The following is a 26,403-nucleotide window of genomic DNA, read 5'->3' as shown; positions in this document are numbered from 1 at the left end:
ATATATATATATATATAATCATTCTTATTACGATTATTATATTATTGTTGTTTTTGTTAAAATAATCAAAAGATGGTTACAAGAAAAATATTTTCCCCCAGTAGTCTGTTTTATTCAAACATTATGAACATTTTTGCATTTAGATACAGAAGAACTTTGCCTGTTGAATATTAAAAACATATGAACAAATAAAATCTGGATCTCTATGTCTGCCATACAAAATCAACTGTTCCTGCTCATCTCCAGAATGGATCTCTTCTCTCCACTTTCCCTAATTGCAGATTCAATTATTAGATCTGTCAGCACTGATATTTTATACTGAGATTTCTTTGGGGGATCAAACTGTAACGCTGTGTTATATTGAATTGATCTCTTCTCTCCACTTTCACAAAAGTATCTTTTGCTCATCTAGTTTTTTGATCCTCTCTCCACCCTAATTGCAGATTCATCCGTCAGCACTGACATTTTATACTGAGCTTGGGGGATCAAACTGTAACGCTGTTTCCCAACCAGACGTGACGCGAAATAAAAAGTAACTTTTTTAGTTTTTGTCCTAACCACCCGCGACACCGACACGTGACAATAAGCGACACGGAATTCTATTTTAGAAATGTTTTTTTTATCTTATGACAGTGACAGTGATAGGCTACTAATGATCATGTGCTTTATTCAATGTTAAAAGTGTCTAATGTGAGTTTGAATATTATTTTGCGTGATCTTTATGGCCATAGTGAAAGCAACAATAGATATTTTACCTATAAAGCAAACTTAAGTTAAAACTGTGAACTCATTGCGAACCAACATCCATAACAATCAGTCACCCACTCAGTCAGTCCATTCACATCTGAATAATCTATTTTCTGTGTGCACTTTTCTTTACTTCACACTTGCCATGTTTTTGCTGTCACATCGTATCTACACTAGACGCGACAAAGCACTTGCAAATCATTTGAACTTTGTGTCAGCATGTCATAAACAGAACGAGTCAGCAGTTTTCTGTACGGCGGGTATTTGTCACGCCGCGCTGCGCCGCATCCGGTGTAAACACGACGTAAATTAATGTCGCTTTCTGATGCTGCGTTAGAATTTTCATGCCACATTATTTGAAATTAGCGCGGTCCGCCTATTGAGGAACCCTGCCATAGACCGTAAAAGTTAAAGTTTGTGTTATTATATCTATTTTAACAGATTTAGGTATATATTGTTTTATTTCTGTCTTATCTTCTCTCTCTCTCTCTCTCTCTCTCTCTCTCTCTCTCACACACACACACACACACACACACACACACACACTTTCGATCCTAAAATCTTTACTTGATGTTTGGCATAAAAGAGAACTCTATAATTTTGACCCATACAATGTATTGTTGGCTATTGCTACAAATATACCCGTGCTACTTATGACTGGGTTTGTAGTCCAGGGTCATATTTGAGTTGTATGAACACCCTCAGCCACTAGAGGACAGTAGTTCATCGTTCTCGCCATGGTTGTCGCTTGGAAGAAAATAAAACTACAGCTCCCATGATGCTGTTCATCCGGCCGGTGTCACGTGACTGTGTGTGGGTTAAAATCCTGTTTTTATACGGTCTATAAAATCCATTCGCAGCGCGAGCTGAGTGTTCTCTGTCTCAACCATGGCTCCTGTGTCAGACCCCAGCTCTTTCTCCTCTCTCTCCAAGTGCGCTACCAAGCACTTAAATCTCATTTACCATGTTGATTTTGACAGGCACGTGCTCAAAGGAAAAGTCGCCCTGACTGTGGAAGTTCTGGAGGATAAATTCGCTTCTCATAAATAGGCCTATGTTGTACTTTAAATATTAGATGATTTAATTTACCCGTTCTATTACAATCATGAGAGTAGCCTATGTGCATTACAATAATGTCACAGTGTAAAAAACTCAATGATCAATTTGATTCTTTCTTTCTTTCTTTCTTTCTTTCTTTCTTTCTTTCTTTCTTTCTTTCTTTCTTTCTTTTTTAGATTCTCTCTCTTTCTCTCTCTAAAGAACATAAGCTAAATTGTATGTATTTTAATTTTTTTATGGTTAAAAATGATTTGCATGCCATAATTTATCCATCATGTGGGTTCGACATGGAAGACATCAAGCTTTTTTTTTTAATGTTTTTTTTTTTTTTTTGGTGACCATGAACCATGAAGGGTAAATTTTTTGAAATTGAGATTTATACATCATCTGAAAGTTGAATAAATATGCTTTCCATTGATGTATGGTTTGTTATTTAAAGCTATTTAAAAATCTGGAATCTGAGGGTGCAAAATAAATAAATATATATAAAAAATAAAAATATAGGGAGAAAATTGCCTTTGAAGTTGTCAAACTCAAGTTCTTAGCAATGCATATTACTAATCAAAAAACGGTAGGAAATTTACAAAATATCGTAATGGAACAAGCTCAGTTAAATACTGTATCAAGGGTTAAAATCTATTCGCAGCGCGAGCGGAGTGTTCTCTGTCTCAACCATGGCTCCTGTGTCAGACCCCAGCTCTTTCTCCTCTCTCTCCAAGTGCGCTACCAAGCACTTAAATCTAATTTACCATGTTGATTTTGACAGGCAAGTGCTCAAAGGAAAAGTCGCCCTGACTGTGGAAGTTCTGGAGGATAAATTCGATTCTCTGGTACAGTTTTCATTTGGTTCATCAAAGCTGTCATTGTGTTTGCTTGACTTAATCACTACACCTCACATACACACCTATGTGTGCATAAGTGTTCTGCATGCTTTTACATTGTTATTATTGCTTTAGTTCATTTGTATTAAGTACTAGAATTTAATGGATTGTTTATTGAAAAAGATCGCTACTAGCAGCTAATACTATTTAATTATTAAAACAGTATGTTTAGCGATGCATGTAAAATATGCTCATCTTACAGTAACAGTAGTTTCAGCAGGACTGGGTTACATATTTACCTGAACTTGATACAGTATTTATTTCCGCAGCGTAACCTGATGACATGTAATCGCATTTGTTGTTTATAAATTTGATACATTTATTCAACCATCAGCGTTTGCAAATGCATGTGCGTATGCTTTGCTTGTCATATTATCAATAATGTAAAAATGTATCTCATCAATAATTAGGTTTATTAGTCACGTACTGTGTATCTGGGTTACTGCACTTGACCTGAACTTTGATTTCAGGATCGTCCTGAATAGACTTGATAGACTTTTACCTGAGCTTGTTGTACAGGTGCACATTATAAAGATAAATCTAAGCTTGCATAACTGCTATGCAGTTTGCATTTCAGAGGTGTGAAGTGAAAACAAATATACCAAACATGGATTTCCAGGAATTGTTTTGACAAGATGTGCCCTCAACCATAAAATGCCTTTTATTAAATATCAAAAGTCACGCCTATTTAAACATGAACTTTGCAACCGTAAACTATAGACCGTAAATGTACAGTTTGTATTATTATATATATTTTTCTAACAGATTTTGGTATATAATGTTTTATTTATATCTTCTCTCTCTCGATTTTTATGTTTGTATCTGTAAACCATAGACCTCTCTGTTCTCTTCTCTCTTTCTATCTTTCTAGACTCTGGACTCAAAGGACTTGAAGATCTTTAAGGTTTCTGCAAATGGCCAGGTTGTGCAGTTTGCACTGGGGACTAAGCATAAATTTAAGGGATCCCCACTAGAGATCACTCTGCCTTTTGAACTCTCCCGGTACTGACACAGACTTGTTATTACTAAGAGACAGCAGTTTGTTTTTCTACTTCTAAGCATTTAAGTTATTTCTGTTATATGATTCACTGCCAAGATAAATGCATGAAACATGCATGCAAATACATCCTATGCTTTGCGAACAAAGTGATCACCAGTGAGCTAAATTTAACAAAGTCTCTCAAAGGAAGAATATTGAATTATTATTATATAATTTTTTTTCTATGAATTATGCAATTTATATTATATTAATACAAAAATGCAATCATTTAATTTAATGCATTCAGTTTAAAGGAATGTTCATCCAAAAATGAAAAATTAATTGGGTGGAAATGTACTCACTGTCTAGAAGAACTGATTCGGAGAAATTTAGCATTACATCACTTGCTCACCAATGGATCCACTGCAGTGAATGGGTGCCATCGGAATAAGAGTCCAAACAGCTGATAAAAACATTACAGTAATCCACAAGTAATCCGCACCACTCCAGTTCATAAATTAATTTCGTGTGAAGTGAAAAGATGTGTGTTTGTAAAAAACAAATCTGTCATCATGCCGTGTTTAACTTCAAACCTGTTGTTTCTGGTTGTTTCTTCTATCCATAATATTGCTTTCTCCAGTGAAAAATTTTCATTGTTGGGTGAATTATTCCTCCTTTGGTTCAATTAATACTTCTTATAAGGAAAGAAATCAGAATAAAATATAATAGATTTATTATTATTTTTATTATTTGCAATTTGCCAGCAGAAACTGGCAAAACCTGCGGCTTTGTAATCGACTTAGTTTTTAATTGCTTTAAATAATCACAAGTCAACTTTGACAGTCCTGTTCATTTCAGTGCCATGTTTTTCCTCATTGTTCCCAACTTGTATTTAAATGATCTGTGTGTGTTTCAGTGGGCAACATGTGATTGTGGAGATCGAATATGAGACATCTCCTAGTGCTACAGCACTGCAGTGGTTGACCCCCAAACAGACTGCTGGGAAAAAACATCCATACCTCTTCAGCCAGTGCCAGGTATGTCCTCACTACGGGTGGGTGATATGACCAAAATCTTATATCACAATATTTAATTACTTAATTACAATTTTTAATAATTACAAGCAATAAGACAAATAAATACAATAGAATAAAAACACAAATGAAATGGACCTAACTGTAAACTTCAAACTCTATTTGTCTACCAGAAATAAGAAATACCACATAAAATGAAAAACAACAACGACAGCAACAAAAACTTACCTGTATAAATTTAATATACAATATTTTGCTTTTTAAATTTAGACAGTGTTTATTTGTCTTTGGTTTTTTGCTCAACATTAAATGACACCAACAGCAGCAGATATATTAGGCTGCTGTCACTTTAACACTTAATGCACAGGTCCAATATCTGACACAAATCCGATTTTCTCCCTGCTGTTTATGTTCACTTAAGACATAACCAGCTGTGTTTATGTTAACGCTTGCCAAGATGGCATTTTGATACAAAAGTGTATGCATTTGATTGTTCAAGTGCAATAAGACATCAGAAAGTAGTTTTAGTTTTTCAAATCACTTGATTTTAAACCACAAGGCTTAAAAGTGAATGCAAATTCTAAACTTTTGTGTTGGTGTAGCACTACGACATCACAATCATCCAGAATCTCAAATTCAGTCTATCGTGTGTACTGGTTTATCGCCCACCCCTACTTGTCACCATTTCTTATCTTTCCAAAACCACACAGCACGTGTGTGTGAAGACTTGTGGTTCATGTGCAGTTTCCTTGAAATATTTATATTTGTACAGTCTTGCAATACTAACCACAGTGTTTTAACACTCCTTATGCTTCACTAGTTTATCACGAAGAGTCCATCTAGAGCTTGAGCGCTATATTAAGTTTTTAGTCCTAAAACTTTCCAGCCTTTCCTATAGGTTTTCAGAATAGCAGTTTTCAATTTATGAGCAAACCAGATGGGGTTTTCCACTTTTCTTGGGTGCTATTCCATAAACATTTTAAATCAAATGTGCATTTTGGTCTCGTCCAAGGAGGCTGGCCAATCATAAGTGGTCATTTACATATAAAAGTCTTAAAGGTACAGTAGCAAAAACAGCTTGTTTTAACTCTAAAGGCCAGGAAAATTACATTGACTTCAATATGGCGTCTTTTATGCATTTGCAATGTGATCAAACAAATGTTTCTAACCTTTTACTTGTTAGAAAGAACATCACATCAGTCAGGGTTTTTATAGTAGTGGTTTTCAATTATTGAGCGTACTACATTACATTTAAAAATATTGTACGTTTTTTCTTTTTCCATTTTTTCTTATTTTTTTCATCTACTCTGACTGTCTCTACCTACAACAGGCCATTCACTGTAGGACCATGGTGCCTTGTCAGGACACTCCATCAGTGAAGCACACTTACTATGCCCAGGTAACTTGCATGAATAGCTCGAAGTACTAATTATATACTCAACGAAGCAGCACTGAAGTGCATGCCAAGATAAACAATCTAAACTGAAAGGAAATTCATTCAAATCCAGAGTTTTTTTTGCTGGTAACACTGGGAACATTTTTCTGTGTCTCAGGTGTCTGTCCCCAGAGAGCTGGTGGCATTGATGAGTGCGTTGCGTGATGGTCAGGAACCAGATCCGAGCGACAGCAACCGAGTCATCTATCGCTTCAGGCAGCCAGTCAGATCCATAATTGTTTTACGAATAGTTGTTTTTTCCAAATGCTGTCTTCATATGTTTTTCTTTCTTGCAGGTCCCAATGCCCTCTTACCTCATTGCTATTGTTGTTGGCGCTTTGGAAAGCAGGTGATCCTTCTTCTGCTGTTCTTTTTCTTGTCTTCCTTCTGTTTTGTCATAGTTTTGATTTCAGAACCACGCCCATATTTTCATATGACCAACCATATTTACATATTCATCACTCAGCATTCAGTTGTGGCTGTTGCTACTTGTGGCTGATGTATTTCACATTCACATTAGTTGGCCAATCATAAGAAGTCATTTATATATAGAAAGGTACAGTAGCAAACATAGCTTTTAATTGAATTCAAAAGGGCCATAAAACAGTTGAAAATGGTCATGTACACTGGTGATCAAAAGTTTGGAACAATTAAGATTTTTGTAACACTTTTTTTGAAATATTTACATTTGATCATTTGGCAGATGCTTTTATCAAAAGTGACTTACAAATGAGGACAATAGAAGCAAATCCACAAAAAAGCAACAATATATAAGTGTACAATATACATTTTTTTTAATAAATAAAAAAAAAATAAGTAGATCGATTCGAAATACAATAGATATTTCTTGTGTTAGAGGTTCAAGTGTAGATGGAAGAGATGTGTCTTTAGCCACCAGCATGAACAGTTGTAAACAGTGTTGAAAACAGTTGATGCATCTAGTTCATCAGTTTAAAAATGATTTTTTGTGAAAACTTTGGATAGAATGTTTAAAAGATAGAAAGTCCCTTTTGATCATTTGAATGCATCCTTGCTTAAAGTATTGAATTCTTAAAAAAAAATCTTACTCAAAACTGAGTAGAATGGTAGTGTATCTATCTATCTATCTATCTATCTATATATATATATATATATATATATATATATATATATATATATATATATATACATAAAACAAAAATATTAAGCAGCACAACTGTTTTCAACATTGATAATAATAATAAATGTTAATTGAGCATGAAATAGATACATTGGATTTATTTCTGAAGGATCGTGTGACACTGAAAATTTAGCCTTGAGATCACAGGAATAAATTGCATTTTAAAATATATGAAAATAGAAAAAGTAATTTTAAATCGAAACAATATTCCACAATGTTATTATTTTCACTGCACTTTTAATTAAATAAATGCGGCCTAGGTGAGCATAAGAGAGGAATCTTAATAATTCCAAACATTTAAGATCTATGTGCACGCCTCCTAGATGAGGTGTAATTGATCTTTGTTTGTGGTTTACAGGGAAATCGGCCCCCGATCCAGAGTTTGGTCTGAGAAGGAGTATGTGGATGAGGCAGCGTTTGAGTTTTCAGAGGTGAGAGGATTCTTTTCTGATGCACTAGAGTCTGTTTTCAGCACTTTTGAATGTTAAGACATGTGGACAGATTGTGATAAACATATCTTACACCAATAACCACACATTGGTCACTTTTTTTTCACATTGCTTGCATTTGCAATTTAATATGACCAACAGATAACACTGTTTTCTTCTTTCTGTTCATCAGACTGAGACCATGTTGAAGACGGCTGAGAGTCTGGCAGGGCCGTATGTGTGGGGCCAATATGATCTCCTGGTGCTGCCTCCATCTTTTCCTTGTGGGGGCATGGAGAACCCCTGCCTCACATTTGTCACTCCCACTGTACTGGTCCGTATAATTTAGCTTCATAGATATATGCACACTTGTGCAACTAGTAAATGCGTTCACACAGACATGCAAAGCCATATTTAGAGACTGAAATTAACAAGTGTTCAATCGCGGTCTATGAAGGTTCTGAACAGGTCCTGTTAACTTACAGTATAGAACATATAAATAAATGTTACAACATTATATACAGTACATATACACTAGGATGCATTAAATTGATTAAAAGCAACAGTAAGGCTTAAAATAATAAAATAAATGATGTTCATCTGAACTTTCTATTTGTTGTCCTGAAACAAATGTATCATGGTTTACACAAAAATATTAAGCAGCACTACTGTTTTCATCATTGATAATAATAAGAAATGTTTGTTGAGCAGGAAATTAAAAAATAAATTCTTGAAGGATCATGTGACACTGAAGACTGGAGTAATGGCTAATAAAAAATTCAACTTTGTATCACTGGAATAAATTACAATTTAAAAAACATTACAATATAAACCAGTTGTTTTAGATTTTAATAATATTTCACAATAGTTTTTACTGTATTTCTTTGTGAAAAATGGAGCCAAAGCAAGATACTTATATTATGCCATAGATTTTTATGTATTATATATTTTAATGCTAAGCAATGTGTTTTACTATAGTAAATTTATATTTCTGAGTAAAGGATTTCTTCTATAACATATTTAATCACTACATATTGCTCTTGTTCAACTGGAGAGGTCAAATTCATTTGACAAAAAGTGACAAATACCAGAACCACATCAGTGTAAAAATAAAGATAAATAAAATATTTAAAACTAAATGAAAGTTATGAAACTTGTGTTTGTTGATGGTCTTACTCTTTCGTTGTGTTTTTCAGGCTGGAGACAGATCCCTCGCTGGTGTAAGTCATCTGTGCATCAAAACATTTTTAGGTTAATGACTGTGAATTTGTTCTAAATCATATATCTTCTGCTAATGTGAATGCCCTCTGTGTTTTTGGTTTTGCCGCAGGTCATTGCTCATGAGATCTCCCACAGCTGGACGGGAAACCTGGTGACTAATAGGACCTGGGAGCATTTCTGGTCAGTCCGACACACTGAATATGCCGATCAGAATATGCAAAAGAGGCGTTTTTTGGTTGTAAGATGATCGATCAATGTTGTGTAGTACATAGAATTGTTTTTTATTTAAATGGTTAGAAAGATCCTGTTTTCTATGATATGACCCCTGTAACAAATGAAGTATTTCTCTGCAGGTTGAATGAGGGTCATACGGTGTACATTGAGAGAATGATTGCCAGGTGTATGGAGAGTGAACAGCTCAGGCAGTTTGAAGGCATCGGAGGGTGGAAAGAACTTCAAGAGTCTGTAAGACACACATACATTTCACATTTAACTGTTATCTGATCCTCACAGGAAAATACAGGACATTATTTTATTATCATGTTATGTTATGTAATTAAAGTTAACTTCTTTTATTTTTGTTTGTTTTTTTTGTTTTTATGTTTTGTTTTTCTGTTTAATTTTAATGGTAGTGAATGCTGTATCGTTTTGTAGGTCAAAGAGTTTGGGCCGAATAATGTGCTCACAAACCTGGTCACGAATCTGCACGAGGTAGACACGGATGAAGCCTTCTCCTTTGTGCCCTACGAGAAAGGATTCGCTCTGCTTTATCATCTGGAGGAACTGATGGGAGGTCCAGGTACACACACAAAATGATTTCTCCTCTTCCAGTTTAAAGTGCCAATACTGCTTAAAGTAGGTCAATAGTAATTTTTTTTTACTCACCCTCATAAGTTTCCAAACCTCTAAACTGGTTTCTTTCATCTGTGTAGCATAAAAGAATATATTTTGTAGAATGTGGGTTACCAAATAGTGGTTGGTATCCATTGACTTTCATAGTACTTTTCCCATGATGACAAAATGTATATACTGTACAATATTAACAACAATAAAATGTATATTAATAATATATAATATTTAAATAAATAACCAACCAATAAAACATAATTAAATACATAAAAATATCTTAAACTACTTAAAGCAAGCCAAAAGTTAATTATAATTGTTACAGTATTTATTGTTTTTTTTTATATGTCTATTTATTTTAAATGATTATATATATATCTTTGAAATATTTTTTTATTTAATATATTGTATAAATAATTAAATTTTTAAAGATTTTAAAAATATTTAAACCAATAAAAGGAAAATAGTCTTTCTCTGCCTTTAATTATAGAGGTCTTTATGGGTTTCGTGAAGTCTTACATTCAGCTGTTTGCCTATGGCAGTGTAACCACAGAGGAATGGAAGAACTATCTGTTCACTTACTTCAAAGACAAGGTGAGAAATAATTCACTCTGTACTTGAACATATAAATGCATAATTCTTGTATACCAGATGCCAAATAAAGCCCAGTAATATAGGAATACATATTGTTGTATAATCATTTCAGGATTTTGTCATAAAAAAAAAATAATAATAATAGTAATTTGGAAACATTCATGATGGGATCAACCAAATATCCTGTGAGAATTCTAAAGAAAATTCTATTTCCTGTTTAAATGTCTCTGTTTGTTTCTTTGTCAGGTGGACATCTTGAATAAAGTGGACTGGAATGGATGGATGCACACTCCAGGAATGCCCCCCGTCAAACCACAGTGAGCACTGGAGCACACGTTTGGAGTGTGTGTGTGTGTATGTGTGTGTGTGTGTGTGTGTGTGTGTGTGCATGTGTGATTTGATTTTAACTTGTCCTCTTTGTGCACAGGTATGATACCACTATGGCAGATGCCTGCACTGCTCTGTGCCAGAGATGGGTGAAAGTGAGCCTTTCTCCTGTTAAACCACACCAAATCCTTTCACAGTTTTAAAACTTCTCTAAATAACATTGAGTTTAAGGCTAAGCCTCCTCTTTCTCTGTTAAGGCAAAAGAAGAAGACCTTGCAAGTTTCACTGAGGCAGACGTGAAAAAACTCAACTCTCCTCAGCTCATTGAGTTCGTGGCTTTGTTGCTCCAAGAGGTAATAAATAAGCTGAAATCCTTAAATTGAAGGAGAGACCCAAGTCATGTCTAGAGACCACAATATCAATACAATATCTGTTTTTGTCACATCCTAGCAATGACCTTAGCACTTGCTGAGTCACAAGCAAGAACTGTTAAAAGTTTTTTAATGTGAAGAAGACGAAGAAAGAAAGTATATATATAATTTTATATGTATATATATATATATATATATATATATATATATATATATATATATATATATATATATATATATATATATATATATATATATATATATATATATATATATATATATATGTAAAGTTAATGTACAGACTGCATACTATTTTGTTATATTTAAATATTTTTTTTCATTATTTAATTACAATTTAAATATTTTTCATATTTATTTTTTCAATGTAAAAAACCTAAATTGCAGTTTTGCATAAGAACTGTTTGAATTTTATATAAATGTGATAATTTAATTTATATTTTATTTAAATATTAAATATTTATTTTATAATTAATTTAATTTTTGAGTTTTTTTTTTTATATTTTTTTTTTTTTAATTATAATTTTAATTTTGAGTGTCACTTAAGCATGAAATGTTTACATTTTTGTATAAATGTGATTTAAAAAATATAGATTTCATTAATTTTATTTCAATATTTAATATAGTTTTTTTTTAATTATGTAGATACCTATTTAAATATTAATTAAATTTTATTTATTTTTATTTAATGTAGAAATCTAATTTAGTCTGTAATGCCTCAGTATGTTGTTGTAGAGCTATGTAAGTGATGCTGTAATTAAAAGACAGGATTTGAAAGCAGAAGTAGTCTGTGAAATGTGTCTGTTTCCTCTGCATATTTCCAGGAGCCCCTTCCTCTGTCCCATGTGAAGAAGATGCAGGAGGTCTACCAGCTGAACAGTGTTAAAAACACAGAGGTCCGCTTCAGGTAAACACCCTGTTGTTGTTTTTTTAATTAACTGATTATTACATATTTCAGTAATTGATGATGTCAAATTGATTGTTCATGCAGGTGGTTGCGCATCTGTGTGAGGGCACATTGGGAAGAAGCCGTTCCCCTGGCGCTGAAAATGGCTACTGAACAGGGCCGAATGAAATTCACTCGCCCACTCTTCAGGTAAATTCATTCAATTGTTTTGAGAAGTCCATAGTCATACATATTTTTGTAATTTCCTTGCAACAGCGAGCAACCGTGCGCACTTCTGTTTTCAGGTGTCCAGAGCTCATCAAGTCCATTTCAAAGTGCACTTGCTGACCTCCTTTTCTCTTTCTCCTTTAGGGAAGTTTACAACTTCTCCAAGTACAGCGACGAGGCAGTGAAGACTTTTAAGGAGCACCGTGCAGCGCTGCACCCCGTCACAGCCATGATGGTGGCCAAAGATCTGAAAATCGATGGCTAAAATACTGCTTTCTGATCTTCTTATACACAAGCTTTGTTTCTATGCTTCAACCTAGTACTCAGATTCAAAACTGCATATCACATATCGAACAGAGCGGTTATTGTGCAGAACGGTTTTCTCTTCATTGGCCAAAGCTTGCATTTTTTTAATGTCTCAGTCTCAGGGCTTAGAACAAAAACACGCATTTTTAGTATCATGTAGTTCAGTGTTAAAAAATTAGCATATATTGAGTATAAAGGATCCACTATATGCCTTTATATGACATGTCCACAGTAATGGTCTGTAATAAACTCACCTGTACAAGAGGTTTCTGCTCTTTTATCCAGCACAAAATGTATCATGGTGAACAGCACATAAACATATGCATATGCATAGGTCGCACAATTCTGGGCAGAAAAATTTCTAGTTCACCCACACATGAAAACTTGCATTTTCTCATTCTCATGTGACTTTCTTTCGAATAAAGTCCAAGATGGCATGCACTGCTCATCCAATATGAATTAAATACATCACAAACTATATAGTATATAAGTATACTATATAGTAGTGCAGTGTGCACAGTACATAGTAATAGGCCTACATCTTTTGGGATGCAGCCAATGTGTTTGATTCACTTTGAAAAAGTTTAATTATATAACTTCTAGCTGATTTTATAACCTCTGTGTTAAAGTACTTTATCCTATTGCACCTTAATTGAGAATATTGAGCAATTAATAAATGTGCAAACGGCTGACAAAAGTGCATTTAAAATGTTCATATTAAGTTTCATAAAGTGGTGTAATGTCCCAGCCGTACATCCATGACTTCACTTAAAGCTATGACGACTAGATTAGTTTTTAGTTTATAGTACAGGTCTTTGCAGAAAACTGGATCGTACAATTGGACACGTCTCGACTCTATGGCTCGTCAACGGGACAAATATCTTTAAAGGTATACTTCACCCAAAAATGAAATTTTGATGTTTATCTTCTTACCCCCAGGGCATCCAAGATGTAGGTGACTTAGTTTTTTCAGTAGAACACAAAGATTTTTAACTCAAACCGTTGCAGTCTGTGAGTCATATGATGGAAGTGGATGGGAATCATGGCTTTGAGAGTCAAAAAAACATACACAAACAAAACCACAATAAACCCTGTGGCGCATGACGATACATTGATGTGTAAAGACACGAAATGATTGGTCTGTGTAAAAAAACTGAACAGTATTTATATGGTTTTTTACCTCTGATCCATCGCAATGTCCGAACTGTCCTGAGCGTGTTCTCAACAGCCGGCGCGTGATGCATCTTCTTCTTCTTCTTGCTTTACGGCAGATCACAGAATTATAAGTGCATAACCGCCCCCTATCTCTTACCATTGACACTCCTTATTGAGATTGTAGATAGAGTGTCAATGGTTCATTTGAGAGATAGGTGGCGGTAATTCACTTATAAGTCTTTCTTATGATCTGAAGTAAAGCAAGAAGAAGAAGAAGACTCATCACACGCCTGCTGTTGAGAACATGCTCAGGACAGTTCGGACATTGTTTGGTCAGTTTCCAATCGTTTTGTGTCTTTATACATCAATGTTTCATCACAAGCCGCAGGGTTTAATGTGGTTTTGTTTGTGTATGTTTTTTTGACTCTCAAAGCCGTGATTCCCATTCACTTACATTATATGACTGACAGACTGCAACGGTTTGATTTAAAAATCTTTGTTTGTGTTCAAAGTCACCTACATCTTGGATGCCCTGGGGGTAAGCAGATAAACATCAAATTTTCATTTTTTGGTGAGCTATCTTTTTAAGCAGTTCAACTGTATGTGATTTTAAATGCGTAAACATAATTTTTTTACGTATTTTGCTTGACTAATGCAAAGGCGTTTTGGAAAAGTAAGTCAGTTACCCAACTTGAAGCATCTCGTCTGGTAAAATATTAAATTAAAATAAAATACATTAAAATAAGCAACAGTTTTCCATCCATTCCACTAGGGGGCATAACAAGGCTTCACTTTCAGCCTGACACCTTTGCATTCTTGACATCAACTGCATTAATACTTTTTTAATTCTGTGAAAGTAGAGATTCTGTAGATGACAGTTCTGTGACAGACTCTTAATTTCACTCAACAGCACATATTACAGCCCGTCAGCAAACAACCGACACAACCTCACCTTTCTGCATAAAAACATTTTTATTGTAACATTAACTTTTTAGACCTTACATTTCTTAGTATTCAGTAACAATAACATCTTATATGAAGGTATGTCTACTTTCTGTAATTGAGAGACTGCTTTGAGTGTTTGTGCAATATATATATATATATATATATATATATATATATATATATATTATATATATATATATATATACACTAGGGCTGTCAAATGATTATCACGATTAATTGCATCCAAAATAAAAGTTTTGTTTACATAATATATGTGTGTATACTGCTGCATGTATATATTTAAGAAGAATATGTTATGTTTATATATTAAATATATTTATATATAATATAAAATATAAGAATATAAATATATAAATGTATATACATGTAAATCTTTTCTAAATATATAATTTATGTGTGTGTATTTATATATACATAATAAATATACCCTGTACACATACATATATTATGTAAACAAAACTTTTATTTTGGATGTGATTAATCGTGATTAATCATTTGACAGCCCTAATATACACACACATATATATTGTTGACCCTTTAGACATTTTTGTGTCATTTATATGATATTTATATGGCCAAAAAGTAAGATAATTGTAATGTAAATCACTGAGATCAGTATTGCAGGCTGCTTACATAAAAAGCATATACATATAAGAGGTGTCATTCAATATCTCCCAGTAATATGTCTTATTAAGAGGGAATTGAGATGCTTAGTTTTCTGCTCTTTAGTTTTTATTGTGGGGGCAAAATATATAGTCCAATGCAATATAATGATTGGGAGATGCACAAACATGTTTAGAGAATTATCCTAAAAGGCCTTTTACTTGCTAAAAAGATGTGAGCTATCAAGCAGATGACAGAAGGCATGTAGTAGACCATGTACAGCAGATTTTTCAGCAAAGTTTTGATCATGTTGATCATTTAGAGGGAGGTAAACTGTAATCCCATTGGCTGATACTCATCTTTCACCATCTGTTTTGATTTCAGCGAATCATTTTGGGGAACCTAGGCAACTTGATTAATATTCATGAGCACAGGCTTTAGCATGAACTAAAGAGCTGCTGACAGTATGCAGACTACCTGAGGAAAAAAATAACATTAGAATAGAGAAGTCTTTAAGTATTATTATGTCTACCTTGTTGAATAGATTACTTTCTTTACAGAATGACCAAGCAACAGCACTAGTTCTGTCATCATGAAAAATACACATTTTCATTCATTTTTACAGTTAGTTCTAATTATTTATGTTATATTATTTAAAAGAATGATTTATTGACTATTTCCTGTGACTGATGTTTTAATCATAATTCATTTTTCTGTTTTCTTTTCTGCAGCCTTTTCCTGCTCTTTAGTGACACGTCAGAAATACGAACCATCAGCGTTAGAAGTGCAGCAGGTGAGTGATCTTATGACGTTCACTTGTCTACACTGTAAAATTTACAGTGGTCTTAAGTGAATGATTCAATGCAGAAAGACTGCACTGTAGTTTAGGGTAGAGGACCACAGTTAGAAGCTAAACACACAGTTTAACACATAGAAGGTAACTGGACCAGACATCATAAACAGTCTCTGCCTATCAAATGGAGAAACTTAATGAAAAAAAAATATTCTTTACTGCCTCAAAAATGATAAACACTTTTAATCTTCATATTCCCTGACACTCATTTTCCAAGTTCCCTTCTGAAAGTATGACACAGATGCTTCATAAAGACACATTTACTGTAAGGTGATGATGAACCGTTTGCTCTACTACATGTTTTCTCTTCGACCAAAAGCCTTTAGAAAAGATCATTTTGAGATGTGTGATTGAATGAAGACAAAATTCCTATTGTAAATAAGTACAGTATGCATAAAGATTTTTATTTGTCTCTTTAAACTGAAAATCTGATCATGGAAAGACAGGTAATGCTTATATATGAGCACACTCACCCATGTGTTTGTGGTTTGTAGGGCAGCAGTGTTTCATATTTAGCTTGTAATGCTAACCATCATGCAAGACATAACCAGCATTAATCAAATTTAATATTGTAATTCCATATAGATATTATTTTATTATTATTCACATACTTTTTAATGTTTAAATGTATTTATTTCTTAACATCCTCTAAAAAGCATGATTTTAATATAGTACTTCTAAATTGTTTCTTTAAATTTGGTAATGTTTATTTAGTTGGTCTAGACAAAATGTTTTCTTTCTTTTTTTCTTTCTCCTTTTTTTTTTGAATGTGTGTAAATGTGTTTATTTGTTATAGTAAGTGAATACTTGTACATGCGTGAGGTGGTGTGGCTAAGTGGTCAGAGCTCATAGTGTACTCTTTTCTCCTGATGCAGGGTTGCAGGTTCAAACCCCTCCTCTGCTGTGTAAGACAGAACAAAAAAAGTGTATTTTCCCTTCAAAACAAAAACAATCCACTAAGCTACAGAGTTTGTGATGATGGTGTGTTTTTAGACTTCAAGTTGAAATGCAGCAATTTTTAACTTCTTGGCATTGTTATCTTAAAGTTGAATAACATTAATTGCCTAAAATTCCTTTAGGTTATTTAAATATTTACATTTAAATGGAATAACTTAGTTTTTCACCTTATAATTTCTTCTTGTAATTTCTATTTTACATCCTGACTCAACTTGTTTTGGATTATCACTGTTCAATGTGAAAAAGAAAGACCCCCTTCATTTATTTTCTATCAATCATTGATATTGCAAAAATACATAACCATATAAAACCACACATGCATTTTATAACCAAAACAAAACGTAATCATAATGAATCTAATAATGAAGAATGTAATGGAACACTATTCTCAACAAGGGTAACACAAATTTAGACTTTGTTTAAAATGTAACATATATGAAGAATGTAATGGAACACTATTCTCAACAAGGGTAACACATATTTTGAATTTGTTAGTAAATTAAATATTGTCTGCTACAGCCAATCACAGCTTGAACAGTCATAGTTAATTGTAAATCACCAATCACCATATACTCATTAACTGGATTTGCAGAAGTGTATTCACAAAAATCACCACAGGAGGGCGCTACCCAAATGACTATTTGTAGAATAATTCACAAAATCATTTAGGAGGGTGCAGCCCATTTAAGTTCATTACACTGGTGCAGTGTATTCACAAAAATCTTCTTTTTTAAAAAATATTGTTTGCTCACTTACAATCACCAATTTAAGTTCATTAGACTGGATTTGTAGAAGTGTAATTCACAAAAATCACCACAGGAGGGTGCAGCCCATTTAAGTTCATTACACTGGATTTGCGGAAGTGTAATTCACAAAAATCTTCGAATTTATTTTTATTAGTGTATTTCAAAAAGTGTAATTCACAAAAATCACCACAGGAGGGCGCAGCCCATTTAAGTTCATTAGACTGGATTTGCAGAAGTGTAATTCACAAAAATCACCACAGGAGGGCGCAACCCATTTAAGTTCATTAGACTGGATTTGCAGAAGTGTAATTCACAAAAATCAGCCCATTTAAGTTCATTAGACTGGATTTGCAGAAGTGTAATTCACAAAAATCACCACAGGAGGGCGCAACCAATTTAAGTTCATTAGACTGGATTTGCAGAAGTGTAATTCACAAAAATCACCACAGGAGGGTGCAGCCCATTTAAGTTCATTTGGATTTCAGTGTAATTCACAAAAATCAGCCCATTTAAGTTGCATTAGATTGATTTCCAAAAGTGTAATTCACAAAAATCACCACAGGAGGGCGCAGCCCATTTAAGTTCATTAGACTGGATTTGCAGAAGTGTAATTCACAAAAATCAGCCCATTTAAGTTCATTAGATTGGATTTCCAAAAGTGTAATTCACAAAAATCACCACAGGAGGGCGCAACCCATTTAAGGTCATTAGACTTAAAAATCAGACTTTCTGGTTCAGCTTGTTTGATGTATTGTTTGGACTGCCAAACAAAACTTCACTTACATTAAAATAAAAATGTATTTTGCTGTAATGCACAGCAGTAAGTGTTACAAGTGGTGTGTTCGACTTCACACAACGCTACAAAGACCGATCTGCACTCGATCCGCACCTGTGTAATTCACAAAAATCACCACTGGAGGTAGCAACCCATTTAAGTTAATTAAGACTCAAATTGTATTAGTGTGATTCACAAAAATCACCACAGGAGGGCGCAACCCATTTAAATTCATCACACTCGACATGTAGCGGTGTAATTCACCCAACAACACTTGTGTCACTAGCTCGGTGGATAATGGTTTCTATTTCCTAAATGGAAGTCTTGGTTCAAATCCCACAAATAATAATTATTTTTTATCACTTACAACCAAGTTCTCGATAAAAACCCATTAAAAACATCAGTCTGCTCAAGTGATAGTGTTGTGTTTAAATCATGCTGTGTTGAGTTCAAATCCCACTATTGCTTATGTTAAATCATTCTCATTCTATTCCAAAGATTCACTGAAACACCAAGACTGTACGTGAAAGCTGTGATGGGCTGGTGGACACATGCATGTTTTCAAGTACAATGCTGTGATGAAGACATGGGTTCAAATCCCACTGATGATAATTATATTTGTTGTAAAATCACAGGTCACATACAGCTTGATGGTAAAATTTAAGTTCCTGCACAGGGCCAGTCATGAGATCTGTGGCTCACAGGAAGAAGATGGGCTGAGATTGTGTGGTTCAATCCCAACTAGATCTCACTGATATAAATGTGTTGTATGAGTCCCACATTTGAATTTCTTTCTTTTCGTTTAAAACAGATCTCAGCAAAATACCATTCAAAACAAAGTGCCCCAAATGCCAGCAAACAGCGTGAAAGCCACAGTGGCACTAGTGGCTAAACAATGGGTGTTGCGTTCAAGGCTACGACTAAAGCATGGGTTCAAGTTCCACCTCTGCATTTCAAATGACACTGACACAATTGAAAACTTTAACTGGTTTATTGTAAAATTAAATGTTAATAGTGAAATATAAGTTCCTTCACATGTCCCAACAAGAGATCTGTGGCTCACTGGTAGGAGCACTGCCTCATGGTTCAGAGGTTGCTGGTTCAATCCCAGCTGGATCTCTGTGATATGAGTGAATGGTGTGTGAAAGAAGGGGTGAGGATGGTTCGGGTCCCCCCCGAGTCCCAGAGCAATGTCCAGCAGTGGTTATGCTTTTCAGCCTGAAAAAAAATTAGCTGTATAAATTTTTCCATTCCCCGTCCCTTCCCCACCTACTTATGTTACCATCATTTGCGTTTTAAAGGAGTGACCCCTCAAAAAGAAAATGATGGTAACCTATACATTAACACGTAAACAACACACATTAAGCATTACCTGTCCATGAGCAGATGTCCACCATCCCATAGCTCTGCTTCTGTTGACTGGGTGCTCAGACACATCCTTTATTCTGTAGGGTAGAGACATACACAATTACTTTATACTGCAGAACCAAACATATTAGTGTAAATAATAGATAATACATGTCCTGAAGAATGTTTACAGATAAAGATTTGAATAAGTGTTATTAAAACTGTGCAAGGAGTATGTTATTGTTCAGTAATGCTGTATATATAATAATCTTCAATCTTTTTGCTCATATGCTGTCATTGCCTTCTACCTGTCTGTCAACTAAATCTTATGCCAAATAACATGAAAATGCAAACTTAATCAACAAATCTGAGTGTAAGATTTTGCCACCATCACTGGGCTTCATTGGTCTGAAACAGACATTCTTGCAAGACTTGTCACCAATCAGATTTATGACCACAGATGTAGCACCTAGATGAAGAAGATGAAGAAATGTCAGTTGTGGGCGTTTTGTGTCCTTAATTTGGGGGATGAAAAGGAACACCTGTCAAGCAGCAAATGTGAGTAAATGTTCTGTTTGTCTACTAAATTTTGTCTTAAGTCTTATGCCACTCTGTCAGGTGATAATTTCATTGTTGATTAGCTGAAAATGTGCGCTCTGGCATGACTTCTGTCAGTAATGATAATTACAATTATCAAAAATGCATTTGAAATATGTAATTTGATAAGTGACAAAGGTTAGTAATGGTTTGATATGCAGTGGTGTAATTCACCAAAATTACCACAAAGGGCATAACCTGTTTAAGTTAATTTATTGCAGTGGTGAAATTCAAAAAAATCACCACAGGAGGATGTAAGCTGTTTAAGTTCATTACAGTAGATTCGATTTGCAGCGGCGTAATTCATTTGAATCCCCACAGGAGGGCGCAACAGTTTAAATTCATTAAACTCGATTTGCAGCGATGTGATACACAAAAATCACCACAGGAGGATGCAAATCATTCTAGAACAGAACCACAAAAATATTATGATACAAGATACAGTCAATGAATTACTTAATTAAACTATACAATAAATAACGTTGCGGCAAGTTTCTATTTCAATAAACCCACATGAAAAAATACTATTGTAATTTATAGTCAATACTATAGTGTTTGTGTATTATACTGTATATATTATAGTATATACAACACTTTGTTAATGAATACTACAGCATACTGTAGTATTAACTATAGTGAACTGTAATAAATACTGTAATATACTTCAGTTTTTACTACAGTAAGCTGTAGTGTATTTTAGTATATTATACCCTATAGTTGTAGAAAACGTAGTACAGTATTGGGTAAAATAATGTGTTTATATTAGTATAGTTGTTATATTACCACAGCAACTATAGAATAAACACAACAAACTAATTCAAGTACTTTATTATAGTACGGTTATAGTTGTTATATTACCACAGCAACTATAGAATTAACATCTTTTATTTTTTATTTTTTTGCAAGGAAAGGTCAGCAGTAATACAAATCGGCTGCAGAGTGTGACCAAGACAGATACCTTGATTCAGCATTTATATCAAATCTGGATGCTCCTATGTCCTTCCAATCATACTGCATAATTAACAAATATGTCCATTTAAGGTGTCTAACTATGTCCCTTAGATGCATAGTTGCATCTAGTAGGTAATGCATAGCCTTCATAAGTAATGCAAATTATCCTCTAAAAAGTTAGGTCTAAAATAACATTTCACAATCCAAACTATCTAAATTATAAAAAAATCTAAAGCCAGATTTTGTTTGTCTGTTTCTGAACAGAGTAATCAACGAGTTACCAGTTATCAATCAATATCAATCACATCAATGAATTGTATATTATTTTTCTCTCTGTGCATTAGGCTATAAAGAATGTTTTTGTGACGCTGCACAGCTTTTACAGTTTACAGAAATATTAACACAATTAATCGATCAGTCCAGTTCCCAGTACACCAAATACAAACACAATTCATATCATAGCCTGAATGCCTATAAAAGACAACCAAACAAATGACAAAACTGTATGGGGCTATTCTTGTACATAGAGCAAAATACTGAATAAAACGTATTTGTAACCTAATAAAAAAGTCAACCTAAGTGTGTATTTTACAAATATTGCAGCTAATCCACTTCATCAGTTTTCAGTTCTCCCTCTGCTCCACTAGGCGGCGTAAGCGAGCGTCACTTTTAGCCACCATTCGATGCTTGACAACAATGATGCTTGACCACATATCGTTTAATGCTATGAGAGTACAGATTCTGCAGATGACAGCTTAGTGACAGACTCTTAATATCTCTCAATTACAGCCTGTCAGCAAACAAAACCGACACCTCTAGGCAAACAAATCCGACAAAAACTAGGTCTCCTCTCTGCGGCAGAAGGACAGTCTCTGTTGTGTTTGTTGTGCTCGCGGTGTGTCTGCGCATCTCTCACCTGCTGCTCCTCCAGACACTTCTTCACACTCAGATCTGCTGGAAAGGTAAACCTGTTCTGACATTTCTAATTAAGAAACTACACAGTGCTTGTGCTACTAGCTGTTTGCAGAAAGTGTTTGGAGGAGGGACTTGCTCTAGAAAGTATTTGATTGGACAAAATTTGTGTAGTGCAGTATGAGTTATAAAATGTATGATCTGTGAATGTGTACATTTTACATGCGTTTGTTAAAAGCATAATTTCACAAGTATATAAATAGCCTTAAAGCTAGTAGACATGAGCTGAAAGCCACAACACAGTCATAAAATCTCAACCACGTATTTTCATATGATCAAGTGTATTATCATATTATTGTAGTGTTACTGTAATGGACTGTATTCATGTTTGTTAATAGAGTAAGCTGTTTTTTTTTTTTTTTTTTTTTTTTTTTTTTGTGGAGCTCTGATGTTCTTTTGCTGCCTTGTGTCTTTCCTACTTCTAGCTGTGATTGTCATATATGAGTAGAGTTTAGCTCTATTTCAATGGCATTTTATGTAAAACTGCATTAACATTTCACACAGTGTTGACGTGATAATCAGGATCTGCTCCGCCAGTGTCACTGTCTGTAAATTATTCCAGAAAATAGTGTTGAGTGTGAGTTTAAGAGGGTTTAGGTACAAAACCTGGACAAACATTGTGTCAGTGCAATAATTAATGATGAAAAAAGTGTTGTTGATAGAACCAGGGTGATGCTAACTTGCAGGTTGGCCTGCAAAAATATATCACTTCTGATCTGTACACACAAAATATGATGCAATCTGAAATAAATTTAACAGACAGTGACCGGACATGCAGTTTCTGCTTTGCACTTGGGATTCATTGCCTAGCATTTGATGTTATTGTTTTTAATGTTGTGTTTTTAGACAAACTGATAGAATATAAGTACCACTGTTTTTAAATCTGTCTTTTATCATCCATAATGAACTTTTTTTTGTGTCTGATTATTTAAGTTCTCCAGACTTTCTTTATTGTAACGCTGCTCTCTTGTGACACACTGGAATATGAAACATCAGCATCAGCAGCGCAGCAGGTGAGTGATCTTATGATTTTCTCTTGCCTTATAAACCTCAATCTTTACTGTAATGGTGCACATGATGAGAAGAAGCTCAGTAAATACAGAAATGTAATGTTGTTTTGTACCTTTTTAACTGAGCTACAAGTATAAACGCATTCATTATTTAATTTTGCTTTAGAAAGTCAGTGTAAGACAGATGCTTCTTAAAGACAGATGTACATTAATGATGATGAACAGTTTGTCCTACTACATGTTTGTTCTGCTACACATAGCTGTATGTTTTCTGTCTTTATTTATCTCTTTAAACTACAGAATAAAGGATGTCGAAAGCAGAGTTCTGGCACATGTGGACAGACATTTGCTTTAATAACAGAAATCTGGTCATGGACAGGTAATGCTAGTAGTTTTATTTTATTGTTTAAATGTTATTTATATATTGTTTTCTATAATATTTACATGTTTATCACTACGTATTACATATGGCATATTTTTGGTATTATTAGTATTTATTTAATTGTAGAAAATTTAATTCTTATGTTGGTATTTTGAACATTTGCAACATTTTAATGTTTCTAAATATTTAGTAGTTTAGTTTTTTATTTTTGTAAAGATTTAACTGCATAGACACAAAATGTGTCATGTCAATATTTTATTTTTAACAAGAAAAAAATTATTTCTTGCAAAAAAACCAGATTTTAATATTATTTTTATAAATATTTATTTACTTTGTAAAAACAATAGAAAATATTTTATATATTTGCATGTTTTTTTTAAATATTTTAGATACAAAAGTGTTCACATTTTTTTATTAGCTTTATTATCGTTAACATTTCTTCAATTGTACCTAGACACAAACCTTTTAAAATGTGTAAATATTTTTATGTGAAATGTGAAAAATATATATATAGTTCATGCACAAACCTTATTTTAATTATCTGTTTCTAAATGTATTATTTTAATATTTACATACTAATTAATGGAAATATGATTTTTAAAAATTTATTCTACCTATACACCAAAATATTTTTATTTCTTAACATTTGTATTTATTTCTTAATAAAAGCAAAACCCTCATTTTAATTTTCTGATTCAAAATTTTTTTATTAATATTTTTTCATGTTATTTTTTTTTTAATGTTTGTAAATGTGCTTTTCTCTAATAGTAAATAAACACATCTCTTTTTTTGGGTTGTTTTGTGTGAGTGTTGTGAGAGTTCATGGCATAAGACCTCAACCCAATGCAGGAGACATGGGTTCAAATCCCCACTCTGCTGCAAATGGAGAATCCTGTTTTTTCCCCATTTTGCAGCCAAAAAAAAAAAAAAAATTCAAAAAGCTTTCTCTTTTTTTTGGTTTCTCTTCCTTTCTCAGGTCCGCCTCTCTTATCTCCCCCTCTCTATGGCCTTCCTCTCTCATCCCCACCTCAGCCTTCATCTCTTGGCCATCTTACCGCCCCAGGTACGTCTGCCAGTTAGTCCGTGTTTCTCATGACTGCTTAGTCAGTCTGTTGTACCGCCCCAGGTACATTTGTAAGTCCGTGTTTCTCATGGCTGAGTAGCCAGTCTGTTTCAGGTATCTCAGCCAGTCTGCCTCTGGCTTTCTGTTTCACCACCTTTACTATCTCTCTCAGTTATTCAGTATCTTTCTTTGGTGTGGGATTTGAACCCCCGAGTCTACAATCACCTTGTCCGCAACCAACGTGTGTTTAGCCACTAGTGCCATCGCGGCTTTCACACCTGCTGTTGACATTTGGGCCGCTTTGTTGGATATGACATCAAGAATTTAACATAAGCAATAGTGGGGTTTGAACCCAGGTCTCCATGATTAAAACACAATGCTTTATCACCTGAGCTACTGAGCCTGAGCGTGAAAATTGGATTTTGATGAGATTTTATTGAGAGTTGTTTTGCATCTAAAGAAAATGTTTGCAGTTGTCAGGTTTGAACCCAGACTATCATACATGAAAGACAAGTGACTATCCGCTGTACCACAGAGGTTATGATGTGAACAGGTGAGTTGGTTTTATTGGTCTATGTCACTAGCTGTAACAAAAATTTAAGATGAGATTTGAACTCCGGACTCATCGTTTAAAATGCAATAGTTTATCTCCTGCGCCACTGTGTCTGTGGAGCTGCAATGTGTTTACAGCAACAATTTCAAATAATGAATAAAAGGATTCAAACTTAGGACTTCATGTTTATTCCTTTATTCCTTGCACCAATGAGTTTGTGGAGTTGTAGTGTGTTTTGGATGTGCATTTATTTTTTATTAAGCTACAGCATAAATTATAGCATGAATTTAATGTATGCAAAAGCAGGATTTGAACTTGGGTCTCCATTATTAAAATGAAACGCTTTATCGCCTGAGCTACTGAGCCTGCAAAATCTTAGCATGTTGTGGAAGAGGTGTTATTGAAAGCTTTGTTTTAAATTTGTTCTAAGTACTTTAGCAACTGTGGGATTTTCATGTACCAAAAAGCAAACAGTTATCCACTGAGCCAGAGAATTCATAATGTTGCATTGTCTTATCACAATGTGACAATGTGGTTTTTCAGGTTGTTTAGACTTTGAGGTGAAATAGAGTGTTTATTTAATTTTAAAAAAATTTTTTTGTTTTTTTTTTTATTTTTTTAATTTGTTTTTTTGTTTTTTTTATTTTTGTTTAAATTATCAGGTGTGATGTTTTTGGTAGAAACAATAAAGATATAAGAAACTATCATTTAGTTTACATCATGCATACAGTACATTACACTATACTTGTTTTGGTCTGTAACATGGCTCAACCTAATTTGCATATCATTACATAAAATCAGCTTTTCAACATAGAAAAGAAAACCCCACCCCACTTTCAACAAACATCAAGACAGCACCAAGAAAGCATGCAGCTCTCAATCAATTGGTAAAAAAAGAGAAAGGAATAAATTCATGAAATCACATGTAGTTCAAAGGAACACTATTCTCAACAA

General features: G+C 33.9%; 2 protein-coding genes and 1 long non-coding RNA gene across 7 annotated transcripts in view; 2 read left to right on the top strand and 1 right to left on the bottom strand.

Moving 5' to 3' along the window:
• Positions 1-1,610: 1,610 nt before the first annotated feature.
• Positions 1,611-12,783, top strand: lta4h (leukotriene A4 hydrolase). 2 transcript variants are annotated; one of them, XM_042721693.1, is made up of 19 exons: positions 1,611-1,789; positions 3,557-3,689; positions 4,583-4,703; positions 6,031-6,099; positions 6,254-6,358; positions 6,432-6,484; positions 7,653-7,725; positions 7,916-8,056; positions 8,919-8,942; positions 9,053-9,123; positions 9,297-9,408; positions 9,598-9,742; positions 10,280-10,383; positions 10,630-10,700; positions 10,811-10,865; positions 10,968-11,063; positions 11,924-12,006; positions 12,091-12,195; positions 12,358-12,783. In XM_042721693.1, the coding sequence occupies exons 1-19, from the start codon at positions 1,636-1,638 to the stop codon at positions 12,476-12,478; spliced, it is 1,836 nt and encodes a 611-aa protein (XP_042577627.1). In that variant the 5' UTR covers positions 1,611-1,635; the 3' UTR covers positions 12,479-12,783. The 2 variants fall into 2 exon arrangements, with proteins under 2 accessions (XP_042577627.1, XP_042577626.1); XM_042721692.1 differs by lacking the exon at positions 1,611-1,789 and adding an exon at positions 2,437-2,636 and having other exon boundaries at positions 3,559-3,689.
• Positions 12,784-15,231: 2,448 nt separating this feature from the next.
• LOC109069709 overlaps positions 15,232-26,403 on the top strand; it is a 33,057-nt gene continuing 21,885 nt past the window's right edge. For 2 of the 4 annotated variants that reach the window (XM_042721690.1, XM_042721688.1), the window contains exons 1-5: positions 19,773-20,479; positions 22,259-22,431; positions 23,383-23,454; positions 23,752-23,830; positions 24,810-24,896. In XM_042721690.1, coding sequence (XP_042577624.1) covers positions 20,395-20,479; positions 22,259-22,431; positions 23,383-23,454; positions 23,752-23,830; positions 24,810-24,896 — 496 coding nt within the window. In that variant the 5' untranslated portion in view covers positions 19,773-20,394. Of the gene's footprint in view, positions 16,037-19,772; positions 20,480-22,038; positions 22,432-23,374; positions 23,455-23,751; positions 23,831-24,809; positions 24,897-26,403 lie in introns of those variants that run through there. The other 2 variants (XM_042721689.1, XR_006154461.1) reach the window with 2 other exon arrangements.
• Positions 19,547-22,523, bottom strand: LOC109069718. The gene is made up of 3 exons (XR_002014270.2): positions 22,386-22,523; positions 19,947-20,019; positions 19,547-19,792 (listed from the first exon to the last, which is right to left on the bottom strand). It is a non-coding gene; the product is annotated as an uncharacterized LOC109069718 (long non-coding RNA).

The sequence above is a fragment of the Cyprinus carpio genome, chromosome B4 (assembly GCF_018340385.1).
Source record: "Cyprinus carpio isolate SPL01 chromosome B4, ASM1834038v1, whole genome shotgun sequence".
In the NCBI taxonomy this organism is placed as follows: Eukaryota; Metazoa; Chordata; class Actinopteri; order Cypriniformes; family Cyprinidae; genus Cyprinus; species Cyprinus carpio.
This window is presented reverse-complemented; position numbering and strand designations above follow the sequence as displayed.